General features: G+C 39.5%; 1 protein-coding gene across 3 annotated transcripts in view; it reads right to left on the reverse strand.

Annotated features, from left to right (window-relative positions):
• Positions 1-13,691, reverse strand: part of QSER1 (glutamine and serine rich 1) — a 45,074-nt gene extending 31,383 nt beyond the window's left edge. For all 3 annotated transcript variants that reach the window (XM_058160668.1, XM_058160677.1, XM_058160660.1), the window contains exon 1: positions 12,993-13,691. In XM_058160668.1, the coding sequence (XP_058016651.1) occupies positions 12,993-13,120 (128 nt within the window). In that variant the 5' untranslated portion in view covers positions 13,121-13,691. The remainder of the gene's footprint in view (positions 1-12,992) is intronic.
• Between the last annotated feature and the right edge of the window lie 558 nt (positions 13,692-14,249).

Genomic DNA, 14,249 nt, shown 5'->3' on the forward strand with positions numbered 1-14,249 from the left:
CTTTGAATGAATTGAGAACTTCTGGGTCAAATGAACTGCATTCCAGAAGTGCAAAGTAACCAAATGTTTATATTTTATTTCTGAGAATCCCTGGGAACAAATATCCCTATCTTCAAATAAGGAAAAAAGAGGAACAAAGGAAATACAAACCTGTCACTCTGACACTGGTATATTGAAAAATATAAAAAATTATTCAATGAACAATAATGCCATAATTGTTCAAGAACAGGTATTATCAGATTATGATAATCTTAGCACATTTTAAACAGAAATTTACTTAGCAGTTTGTGGGAATGTTATAACCATGAAATATGTTGATTTCAGCAAACATTTGATCAATTATCCCATGACATTCTTGATCATCATTGAATGTTGATTCAATGATATGCAGTCCAACAGTTGACTAAAAACTGTTACTAAAAATCTACTCCTCAAATATTCCTGATCAAACTCAATTAAAGTACCAACTGCGGTGATACAACAGTCAGCATTTTTCAACTTTGGTATTAATATTTTAGATGCATGTTTATCAGATGACACACAACTAGGCAGAACCGCTAATAATCTAGAAGACAAAAACAACATTTAAATAGTTTGTAATGGACTAGAGAACAGGACTGAAATTTATAGAACAAAGGGACACAAGTGAAACATTCTTCAGTGAGAAAACAAAACTTAAAATCAGATAAACAGAATGGAGCAACTTAGTTTGGGAGTATTACTTATGATCTTGGAATAGTAATTCATTTTATATACGCTAAACAGGGAACAAGATCTGGGTATCAACACACTGCTCATATTCTTGATCTATTATATTTGATTTGTTATGGATTACCTCTAATATATCTATGTGTGTATTTATGTATATATAGGCATATACATCTATATTACATATTTTATCCCACCTTTATTATTTTGATAAATATCTCAAGGTGGAAAACGTATCTAATACTCCTTCCTCCTCTTATTCTTTCCACAACAACTCAGTGAGGTGTGTTGTGCGGAAAGAATGAATGACTGGCTTAGTTACCTAGCTGGCTTTCATGCCTAAAGCAGGACTATAATTTATAATCTTATTTCTAGCCCAGTGCCTTAACTACTAAACTGGATTATATATATATAATATATAATAATTTAATTCTCCTGAACACTTTAATATTTTTCCACTCTTTTTCTGAGCTATTAAATTAACAAGACAGTAAATTATAAAAGTATGTTAAGAATTTCTAATACTAAAAAAACCACCACAAATCTGTTTTGCTATGAATTAAATGACTAAATAGATTAGAAAAATGCCCAAAAAATAAAAAAATTGTATGTCCTTTTAATACTGCAATGAGATGGGTATTTGGCAAAAGTTATGTAATAGTAGACTGAACAAAAATAAAGAAGATAACCCTAATTGCATCTAAATAAAATCAATATAATTTTGGAACATATTTTTCTTAATTAATGCTTTCTATGGTCATTTCAATCCATAATAAAACAAAAGGAAAAAATCAGCATCAGACATATTCTAAGTAAAAGTTTACATAATTGAGTCAGTAATTTGCTGGCTATTGTGATTTATTATTTTGCAGAAATGAGGCCAGAGGAAAAAAATAGCATCTAGAGGCATCTATCTGAAGACTGAACTCACCATACAAAAATTTATGCGTTTTGAGTTAATTTCTAATATGAGTTAATTTTTATTAACTTTTGCAATACATTCCTGAAGGACCAAATCATCAGCACACAATAAATAAATCTAGTTATACATAAGAAATATGTAAGTTGGGAAAAATGATGAACAAAAAATTTACACTAAGGTGGGCAACTAATATATCAATCTAATATCTTCTCTCACAACAAAACATATAAATGCTTAAAGAACTGAACAAAATATATCTATTACCATCTTATTGTATTAATCTTCTTAATAAATTAGAATTACTGAAAGCTGATGGCTTTAACATACTGGTGGTGTTCTTATTTTGAGGCAAGATATAGGGCAGATTTCAAGGAACTTTAAAAAAAATACATCTGAATCTCCATAACGCATAAACCAAAACACTGTGAATCAAAAATCAAAGAATGTAGAATTTAACAATCTAACTGATGTTTCAACCTATCAAAGACATTACACCACAAAGTCAACGACTGATAAAAAATAGTAAAGGAAAACAATATGTAATAGAAACTGAATACGAAGAGTACTATAACAAGAATAAGTTAACTCGTGTCAAAAATGAAAAACATTAATTTAAGACATCAGCAATTAGTAAAGTAAAATTTCAAAAACAGCACGAAATGTCTCATTCAGAATTACAGCAGATGTTTCAAATGTATCATTTCTTAGTTTTGACAGAACCAAAGCAAAATATAAAGAAGGTTGAATCTAGAAAAGAAACCTAACAATGCCTGACGATATAAAAAATTCACTGCTAGTTTTCTACAAACTATTTGTTAAGATGAACAGATTGTCTGGAATGCCACTAACTGAGCCACAGGGGTCTGTAGCAAGATAAAATTCAGTATGACTGCCATGCTGCTTTCACTCTCAAAACCCACTTTTTAATCTAATCTGTAACTTGGGGACATCCTCTGCTTTTCACTGTACTGTTTTTCACCAGCAGTCTTCCCACAGGATGAATTAACTAGAGAGGGCTTGTCAAAAACACTTCTTGTCAAAAACACTAATTTATATAAACCACACTAACTGCTAAGTTAGCCAAATCCTCTCACGATTTAAGCCAAGCAATAATACTTTCTAAATTCATCAGCTCTTACAGGGATGAACATTTTTTTTAATTTAATGAGAATTTAAGAAACCTAACCCAAGCATATTTTTTGTGGAATGGAAAATACTAAACCAAATGTAATTTATTTAATTTTGGCTTTGTTTGCTATGAGAACCTTGCCATTATGGTTTCAACTTAATAGAATTATTTCCAAAGAAATATATCTAGGATTACATGTCAATAATTATAACATTTATCCTTTGAACTTTTTTCATATTTATTAATTGGACCAATTAATTGGTGACAATATATACGGGCTAAGAGCCACAGTAGTTTCTTCATCAGCAATTCTTATGAAACACAGTAATTCTGGAGGGTGGGGGAAGAGGGAGATCAGGGAGTTCAAAATATACTTTATATTATGAGCTTGGGTCAGCAGTTCAAATTAAAAGGAAAAATATCCTTTAAAAAAAACATAGAATCAATCTACCGCATTATCGAAAGTAGCTTTTTAGCTAGCCAAATGTCAGGTTTTGTTTACTAGGATGAGAAATTATTTATGCTGTTCCTGATAAACTCTTATACACTATAAAACTGTAAGAAACTAGGAAGGACTATGCCATAGACCACAACATTCCAGCAAATCCAATCATATCTTTCTTTTGACGTTAGGTATTTTGACTTGCAAAGTTCACATAACACCGCTGTCTATCTTTCACCATATCCTATTCTGTAAGGCGAAATTAAGACTTGTTTTATATATTGAAAGCTACTGCAGAAATCCGTAGAGATTTTATATACTATACTCGCTAATTAACAACACATTTCTTGTATATTTTTTCATTACCATTGTTTTCGGTATATAAATGCTGAAAGTTCTAATTCTCCCTAACTTCCCAAAATTCTATCAATTTTTATCTACTCATTTTCTCCCTATAGTTCATCCTTGTTACAGGTAGTCCTCAATTTACAACCATTTGTTTGGTTCAAAGTTATAATAGCACTGAAAAAGTGACATGACTGCTTTTCACACTTAAGACTGTTGCAGCATCCCCATCGTCAGAAGATCAGAATTTGGACACTTGCAAACTGGCATGTGTTTTATGACAGTTGCAGTATCCCATGTCGTGTCATGTGATCCCCACATGAAACACTTGCAGTATCACGTGTGATCATCTTTGGTGACCTTCTGGCAAGCAACATCAATGGAGAAGCCAGATTCACCTTAACAATCGTGTTACTAATTTAACAACTACAATGATTCAGTTAACAACTATAGCAAGAAAGGTTGTAAAATGGGTCAAAACTATTTTTAACAACTGTCTCACTTAGCCACAAAATTATAAAAGATATTCTGCATGACTCAGATCTGAATGACTCAGATCTTGGAAAACTGAAGGACCACTTACTAGCTCCATGGGAATTAGTACATAATTTTGCACTTTCTAAGACAATAATTATGTGTTAACCCAAATGATGGTATTCTTAACACAACTTCCTGGATTATGGAATTTCCTCCCTATCCAGCTTAGTTAACCTCTGGAATCAACTAAAGGCCTATTTGCACTTTTGACTGAATGTATGCTTATGTGCCACTACATTTCTGTCATAATTATTTATTTTGCCGTTTTAATTTTTGTAAAAAATAATGTATTGGATTTATTGTATGTAATAATATATTTAATACAATACTCAATTTTTCCATGGTACCATTAGTGTAAAACAAGCAATCGGTCAGGCTACATTTTTCTAATTTTGGTCAGTGAAAGAACAAGCAAAATGAAATATAGAAGTGATTCAATAGGGCACAAAATATATTCACCAAAAATCAAGGAACCTGCCAGCTTGAAAAATTTAACTAACAATGAGACGATTTATCCACTGTACATTGACTAACAGAAAAACTGGCTAGATGGCTATTCTGGTAATACATGGCTTGTCTTAATGTTTGTTGAACAAACCATGATGTTCTTGTTCACACACATTTTACAAAATCTTAAACTGTATTAACAGATCATAATGGCTAAGTTCAATTATCCATAAACTCAAAATTCATATAAATGTATATGGTTTACAGATTTACATGATGTATGAATCCAGACACCTGTGGTTTGTTGAACTAACTGCAGCCAAGCAATTTGTTCCTTATTTAAATATGCAAATCCACTTAAATATTTATACAAATTTCAGTTAAAATTAAAATGCAAATGTCTTATATAAAACATACATTAAATGTATGTTTACTCATGAATAAAAGTTGTTTTTTCTGATGCATAATATATATATTATGTTGTATTATACAAATTCATATAGAGCACTTAGTCCTAATTCTTTATTGTTTAAATGTAAAGAATTTTTAGAAATTGAAATATAGGATTCCTCAACAAATACATAATCCATCCTCTAAAGTCTGGCACATCAGCAAAGAACTCTTAACTTTTATTTAACACTACAAATTGACTCAAAGTACCAATTTTCATCAAGCTCTTATTATAGATGATTGCACATAAATAATGGAAACAAAGTAGTGTCATTAATTCCATATTAGTGTCTAGTCTTGAAATGGTAGAGACAAAAATTAAACTAGCAATATCCATTAGGTCAAACCATTATTTAATCTCTGTCACAATTAGGTAAAAAACATCTTATAAAAGGCATAAAGAGACAAAAATATCCTTAAAAGTATTTATACATCTAAGTAACCAGAATCATAAGCTATTGCCAATACCCACCAAACAAAGGTTTTACGGAAATAATGTAAGTAAAAGACTATAAAACCCTAGGTCTAAATCCCTAATCAGCCATTAAACATACCGCAAATGTATTTTTTTAATGGGATTATACTTTTTTATATTTGTTGTGAAAACTGAACTTTCATGTGCATTATCCCAAGTTTTGTGGAAAAAATATAAGTTGCAGATATTAGGGAAATCACTTTATCAAATCCCCACACTAAGTTTCACTTATTTTTCATGTGATTCAAATTCTATCCACAATTTCAAAACAAAACATGTTATATATCCTGTGATCAAGAATAAACAGTTCAATGAAATGTTTCAAAACAACTAGCTATGTAGCTTTCCTGAATATGCAATTGAACACAAAGTAGCCACAATTTTAGTAGCTCTGCATTTTTTTCTTTCCTCTATATCAGGGGTGTCCAAAGTTTTTTGAGTGAGGGCCAAATACAGAAAAATAAGCAAAGGCCCGGGCCACGGGGGGGGGGGGGATTTTTGTACCAGTTCTGTGGGCGTGGCTTATTTTGGGGTGTGGCTTGGTGGTCATGTGACTGGTGGGCGTGGCTAACTCCTCATGTGACTGAGTGGATGTGGCTATGGGCATAGAAACCTAAATACATAGAGACCTAAATACTGACAGCGGCTACCAGTAATCCTCGGCTTGCAACCACTCATTTAGCGACCAATACAACAGCACTGAAAAAAGTGACTTACCACCAGTCTTTGCATTTATGACCTTCGCAGCATCCCCAGTTACATCAAAAGTCAAGCTTTTGGCAACCAGCATGTATTTACTGGGGATTTTCCGCCGTCCGTCGCGAACTCTCTTCCCACTGAGGGAGACACAGCAGCCAATGGAGGGACTCCGGGGAGGCCCAGGCGAGGCCCGCACCACTTCCTCGCAGCCACTCAGGTGTGCCACGCGGCTCCCACCCAGGCCAGAAAGGGACGGGGCTAACTAGGGGGCGAGAGTGGGCGGGCACCGGCCCCTCCTCCGAACGCTGAGTGGCGGCGCGGTGCGGAGCGGCAGGCGCGGCGGCCAATGGGAGCGGGCGAGCTCGGCCGCGTCACGGGCCGGCACACGGGCCCGCGGCTGAGGTAAAGCGGAGCGTGTGGCGGCGCGCGGCGCTGCTTTGGCGGCGCATGGGCGATGCCTTGCCGCGACCGCGCGTGGTGGCCCGGCGGGGCAGAGGCCGGGATGCCGGCGGCGGCGAGGGCGGGCCTCGGCAGCTGCGCGCCGACCCGGCCGGGCAGCGGTGACAGCCTGAGCCCGGACAGCAGCAGCAGCAGCGCCGACGGCAGCCGATGCTGCTGCGCTGGCGAACGGCTGCTGTGCGGCGATGGGGCGCCGAGGAGGCCACGGCCACGCCGGCGACGGCGACGCGTCACGACTGGCGGGATCGGCGGCCCAGCTCAAACTCCTGCCCATGAACGACCAGATCCGGGAGCTGCAGACCATCATCCGCGACAAGTAAGCGCCCCCTGAGCGCGTGCAGAGCGCCGCGCCTGGAGAGGATCCCACGCGGGGCTGGGAAGCAGAGCGCCTCGCCCGCCTGGCTTCCGGGGCTGCAGCCCCGCGGGGGGGCGATGGGCGTCGCCGCCCGCCCGCCTCTTCCTCTGTCTGGTGGGCTGGGCTGGAGCCATGGGCGTCCTGGGCACCCCCTACAGCCCAGTGGCGGAATGGCCGGCCCGCAGCCCCGGGTGGGCGGGGATCGCCTCAGCGGAGCCACTCCGCATCTGCAACCGGGCGAGCGGCGGCTTCCTTGGGGGCCAGGACGGGGGCCGCACCCCACTGTCCACCGAGAATTTGCTGCGGGCCAATAAAAACTGACCCGCGGGCCGTAGTTTGGACACCCCTGCTCTATATAGTCTACAAATTGTGAATGCTCAAATATAGGAAAATACTTTTAATATCCCGCAAAATTAATACACTATATTTAAAAAGTAAAGATTAATTCAGAAATACTTGTAATGGAAACTGGCTTGGTTCATTCTGACAATTTCACAGACATTTAAAAAATGAATTTCAAATATTAATCAGTGTTTTTTTTAACTTACTTTCTAAAAAATCAGATTTTTTAAATCCTGGAATTTAAAATTATGCTATGCAAATCTGTAAACAACTGCAAGTACAAATTTTCTTCATAGCAATCTAACTGCAGAACATAAAAGGAATAAGTGACATAAAAATAAACATCTGCTTATCTTAGTCTTAACCACACAGCATTGCAGTAACTGAGTAATAGAGACTGATGTTTGGCAAGTATATTTTGAAATAACCATGTGGTTGAAAAGCTTATGTCCATCTTACCCTCTAGGATCTCAAATGGAATCAGCCAATGGAGAAGTGCCATATTAAAGATGGAAAGAATAACTGTAAGCACCTAGTGAATTCTACAGTAACACAATGATGAAATGGAAAAACTATATATGATCACACACACATACACACTGATCCTGGATAAATTGCTCTCTGGGTTAATAAATAATTTCTTTAATCTGTCTGTACTTCAACATTCATATTTGTCACTCAAGTTATAAGTTTTTTTAAACCCGAAACTAGATATTTCCTTCGGGAGAAGGGTGGTATACAAATTTAAATAATAAATAAATAAATAAATAAATAAAACGATAAAGACTGGTGTCACCACTAAACTATGGACCACTAAACTATGAGGGCCAACTGTAAACCATGGTCTGTTGAATGATGATTGAATTCATATTAAACTGAACCATATATCACAGTTTATAAACCACAGAAATTGAATTTACTGCCCCAAAACAAACCTACACTGTTCAAAACAATTCCCAAACAAGTGGATTTAGCATGTTGTGTGGATCTAGGCAAGGTAAATGGCTAGGTTTCTACATAGCACCAATTTATATTGCGCACAATACATAATATATAAGCATTGCAGTTTGGGCTCAGCAAATCTGGCTACAGGTAGTCAATTTATAAACATTTTTAGTGACTGTTTGAAGTTATAACAGCACTGAAAAAAATTACTTATGTCCATTTTTCACACTTATGACTGGCATCCCTGTGGTCAGATGATCAAAATTCAAACCCATGGCAACTGGCTCATATTTATGATAGTTTCAGTATCCTATGGTCATGAGATCATTCTGATAAGCAAATCAATAGGAAAGCCAGATTCACTTAACAACCATGTTACTAATTTAACAACTGCAATCATTCACTTAATGAGTGTGACAAGAAAGGTCATAACATGGGGCAAAACTGACTTAACAACTGTCCTGCTTAGCAACTGAAATTTTGGACTCAATTGCGGTCGTAAATTGAGGACTACCTGTACTATCATTCTGATTGCACTGTCTATACTTAATACTATATATTGCATGCCCAGGATTGTTCTTTCATCTACAGCATGGTATCTAAATCCAATCCCTAACACCTAGACTAGCAACCAAATAATTCCACAAGATCATTCATCTCAAGCAGGAAACTAAAGTGCTGGATGGAGCTAAAGGACAGGAAGGAACAAGAGATAACAGCCTTAGTGAACTTACTAGACTGTTGTTAAAAAGAATTCTAAGCCCCCTCCCTCTTAAAATACAAAATAGCTTATTGAGACTTAAGCCTGACCCTTAAGGTATGCAATATGGAATGTGAGATAGAAAAATAAAAAAGGAACATGGGGCTGAGCATATAGAATAGCCTACAGAAGAGGGCTTTTGTGACTAGATGAACTTTCTTACTCATACACTGAAACAATTTGTTGCAGATTCTATTTGTTTCTTCCAGGAATGGTGGTGGTGGGGTGTCAACTGTCAAACTAAATGTAACCTAGATCATTAAAAAAACAAGATATGAATTTCTACAAAACTGTGGAACTTTCTGAACCACAAAAAATACTACTTTTTGGTTTAAGCTTTAACCAGAAAATGGCTATATAACTAGTAAAAAGATAGGACCATAGAAGATCTAATAAAGCCATTAATCTTACTTTCTGGAAAACTGTAGCGAGGTCTAATTGTTGGTGCCCTATCACAGTTGACTAAATCACTGTCTTCTATGGGCAGCATTATTTTCAATCTAAGGGAAGAATACGTGCAAAAGAAATAAAACTGGGTAGATGGTTGCTGGTTCCACAAATTGCCTTAAGACTTTATTTTTTTAATCAGCCACAATGTGGCTTGGTCTTGATTTAGCACAGTGTATAAAGTCAGAATGTGTCAGAATTTGGTTGTGGATATATGCCTTAGTCATACTGGCTAAGACTGATAGGAGCTGGCAATAACGTAAGGAGTATATGTCATCCACTCCTGATTTAATTCTACAACAGATTGTAATTGATATATACGGTACACATTTTAGAATAAGCTGAAGTTGAGACATACATGGAAAACAGAAACTACAGGAAACTAACCTAAATCTGCTAAAACATAACAACTAGAATCTGTGATACATTATATATAATTCTCCCAAACAATCCTCTTGATAGCAACGAATTGTTAATGTAAATCTACTATTCTCAGCATCACAGTTTATTAGGGGATAAAGCTTCTTAGGACAAAACTCTCCAGCCTCATCCCATCTTATACAAAATGCTAATAATTTTGTATACAAACTGATTGATCTATTCTTCCCATTTTTTCCCTTTCTTCCTTACAATTGTAAAATGGGTTATTGGTTTGGAAGCAAAATAAGAAAATCAGCAAGAGAGAAGGCTTTTTGATATATGGGAGAATATTCAAGGTATGTAGAAATACATGTCATTTAAATATTGATTTCTCAAGGGAGAGGCAATGTAGAAAAATGATGTCCTTCTGTTCATATGGCATTCTGGCTACATACATGTAGTGCATAAACACAAACTAGTAAGTCGTTATTTGCTTTACTTGCTGTGACAGTCCTGCTCCCCGACATCCCACCCACCCACCCCTGTTATCAGGTGGGAAACTTGAAACAAGTTATTACATGGCCTTCTCCTTGTGACTTTCTGAACTTATCAACCAGCATAGAAGAGCTATTGTATCAAAATAATGAAGGCTGCTTCAAGTTTGTGCACAATACTTCTACATATTCTTCAATTAAGAGACTTTCTGAAATCATTATATGCATAAGGAATGAATTAGAATTAAATTATTTTGCTTTTATAGTGTTTCTGACGTGGACGGCAGGCAGAGCAAGGCAGATTTCAAGGCAACAATTGAGGCTTGAGTGGTCCCAAATATGGGGCAATAATCAATATCCATAAACTATTTTCTTCAGTAACCTGAATGATATATTCTGAGATTTTAAAAGAGCTCACTATATATTTGTTTACTGCAATAGAAATAGACAAGGAAAAATTAATAAAAGTCTAGGATTGAGGGAAGATGATGAGTGAGTTTTCTTCCAGATATTCTGAGTCATCTTTTCCACTAATCTTCACATTAGAATGAAACCTTCTCTCTTTAGTCAGGAACCCACTCATTCCTTCCTAGAGGAAATGAACAGATACTGTATAATCAACATAAGAAATCATTTCTCCCCCCCACTTTTTAAATGTTTTCCTCATTATTCAGGCAGCTTTCTGTTCCACCCTCCCACCTTCCAGGTGAGACTTTCTGTACTTCCTCGTTATTTATTTTTTATCCTGCCTTTATTATTTTTATTAAAAACTCAATGGACCATACATACACAATACTCCTCCTTCCTCCTATTTTCTCTATAACAACAAGCCTGTGTGATAGGTTGGTCTGAGAGAAAGTAACTGGCCCAAAGTCACCTAGTTCAGGGGTCTCCAACCTTAGCAACTTTAAGACTTGTGGATTCCAATTCTCAGATATATTCAACTCTGGGAGTTGAAGTCCACAAGACTTAAAGTTACCAAGGTTGGAGACCCCTGACCTAGCTGGCTTTCATGCCTAAAGTGGGACTAAAACTCATAGTTTTGTTAATTTCTACCCTGGTGTCTTAACTACTGGACTAACTGCCTACTCATTCAATGAAATATGGTTTTTTGCTTTGGGCTATTTATATTTTGCTACATTTTGTTAAAGTACAAAACAAGTCTTCTCAGAAGTGACATAGCTACAGAACAGGAAGAAAGAATATATAGATCATACAAGCCATCAAACAATAAGGACTATTGAAGAAACCAAAGCTAATTTAATTTTTGCTGACCTACAGGCTTAAAGATGTATTGCATTTTTGTTGTTATTTCACACTTACAGTACACATATTAGAGCCCAAATAAACATCATGTTCCATACAAATCACTGGTAAACCATGTGTAATATCTCTTAAGAAGCAACACAGATTCTTCCTTAAAAATCTTATTACATCTATATTAAAATTCATTTCATGATTAGTTTTTATATTTTTTACTTCATGTCTCACAAGATGAGAAAGCCAATTGGTATTGTATCTGATAAAATATCCTTGGAAAGTATCCCATCCAATATTTTTGTGTTAGTGTCCTAGCCCTGGGAGCCGAATATTCTTAAGCAAGTTTCAGCATGAATCAAGTTTTAAAGTGTAGGCTTCGGAACCTCTACCTATAAAACAAAAAAAGAGGGAAAAGTACAAACTGGCAAAATAAGACCAAAAATGATAAAACGGTATTGGGAACCAGTAACCGTGAGCTCAAACCAGTCTCTGGTGGCTTCAGATGAGATTCCCCCAGAATTAGCAATCCCCATCCCTGGCTACCACTTAATAACCTGGCAAAATTCTAATTTCAAAAAGGAAGGCACATTTACTCTTGGTTTGTATGCTCTAAATCTTCAGTCAATCAACGGAGCCACACCTTCCTTAAAGACTTTTTTAAGGGACTGCTCTCCATTAATAACTACACTGTATAAATATATTTGGGGGGGGGGGATAGTTAGGTTTCCCTCTTTTTCCCAGAGACCTCAAAAATGCCTTCCCTAGGCAACGCAGGAAGTAAACATGAACTCTTGAACCTGAACGGCCTGCCCCACAAGCACCTTGGAAGGAGGAGGAGGCCAAGAGCTTTCCCTCATCCCTCGGCATTTGCAGTGGAAATGGGAGGAGGGGAAAGGGGGCTTCTGTCATGCTGCACTCTTCTCCCGGGTGGGGGGAAACCACACGTTTTTCCCTACTGAAACACGTGTGTGTTATGGTGGGGAAGAGAGGAAAGCGGGGCTCGGGGTTCCACGGCAGCCACGAATTCCCCAGCGTCCCTCCTCTATCGCACCCCGCAACGCCTCCTGCTTTCATTGTCCCTAAAACTCCCTCCACGCGCAGGTCTATCTTGCTACGCCCCTCTAAAATCCCCGCTGGAGCTCCGAGAAAATGGGGATCCCGAGGGCCCTAGCGCTCCCCTACTGGCGGGCCAAAGACCGGAGACGCGCCCGCTCTCTTCTCCAGGAGACCTCTCGTCTCCGTCCCACGCCACGCCACGGAGCAAAGAAGCCGCCCAGCCTGGGAGGAGGCGAAAGCGCCGCGAGCAGGTCCCGCGGGCGCGCGAGGGACGGCAGGCCGCGTCTCAATCCCCGGCCTTTCCTGACGCAGGCCCCCCCCACCCCACCCCCGGGCTGGCGAGGGAGAGACCCTCCTTACCTGGGCTTGAGGCTGCTGACGCCCCGTTCATAGGCCCAGACGGTGGCGGGCTGCGAAGACGCGGCAGCGGCGGCCGAACCCAATGGATCAGGGTAGCTGGGGGCTGGTGGGTAGTTCCTGTCCATCATCCGAGTGGGAAAGGAGGGGACGCCGGGCTGCGCTCGGGGCCTGGCGCGTAAGGAGCAGCTAGCCGGGGCGGAGGGGGGGGGGTCAGCTGCAGGGACCGAGTAGAGTGGGACGACTCCCCCTTCCCGCTCGCAGGAGGAGGGCAGCTGCGGCGGCGGCCACCCCCCCACCCGGTCCTCCCCTCAATTTCCGCTGCGAGAGGCGGGAGAGCGGCTTGGAAGCCGGAGAGCTGCGGCGCGCCGCGGCCAAGTTGGCAGCGAGGGCTGGGAGCCACCTCGCCGAAGACCCATGTCGGGCTGTGGCTTTCCCGGGCTGCCCCTCCCACCCTGCTGCAATTGACTGTGGGCCGATCGGCTTCAGGACACGAGAAACGACGCCCGCCGCCGCCGTTGCCGCTCTTCCTGCTGCGGCCGGTACGCTGGAGTTGCAGCCGTAGCAGGAGAAAAGAAGAGGGCGCCTGCAGCGAGGAGAAGGACGCCGAGAGGGAGCGCGAAGGGATTGCTGAGACTCACTTTGTTCCCGCGGTGGCGAAATGAAGCGGCGGCGAGGTGGGGGGGAGCGTCCCCTCCGTTCCCGCGGTTTCCATCTCTGCAACGCCTGTACTTGAAAAGCTTTGCTGGGATTTGTAGACGGTTGTGTAGCAGCTTTACGCCTTCGCGTATTATGAAATGTTCTAACAAAAGGCTAACAAAATAACGCCTGAAATGGCTTCGTGACCACGTAGCTGGTCAGCTTAAAACGACACATTTTCACTCTTCCCTATTTATGGGTGCTTTAAATTTAACGCTGAATGTCTTAAATTGCGTGTAATTTACACACTAGAAACGTGATTTGAATTCTTAAGTGTCTCTTTATTAGGTATATCTGTTACATGATGGAAAATCCAGGCAAGGTAGTGGGGAAACTTTCTGAAAGTTCAAAAGAAAGGTTTGTGTGGAAAATTTTCTTTACATGTATATTTACTATTTCAGAATGCTGCGAGGTAAAATACCTGAACTGTGGAACTTCATAGTGTTTAAAATGCTTCCAATGCTTAAAATTAGGAGAATCCCTGTCTGCTGAATGAATCACTGCATGTTTCTGTGCTTGAATGCTACACTCAATATATTTTGTATTAATGTTTGAGAATTA

Source organism: Ahaetulla prasina, chromosome 1 (assembly GCF_028640845.1).
Source record: "Ahaetulla prasina isolate Xishuangbanna chromosome 1, ASM2864084v1, whole genome shotgun sequence".
Lineage (NCBI taxonomy): Eukaryota > Metazoa > Chordata > Lepidosauria > Squamata > Colubridae > Ahaetulla > Ahaetulla prasina.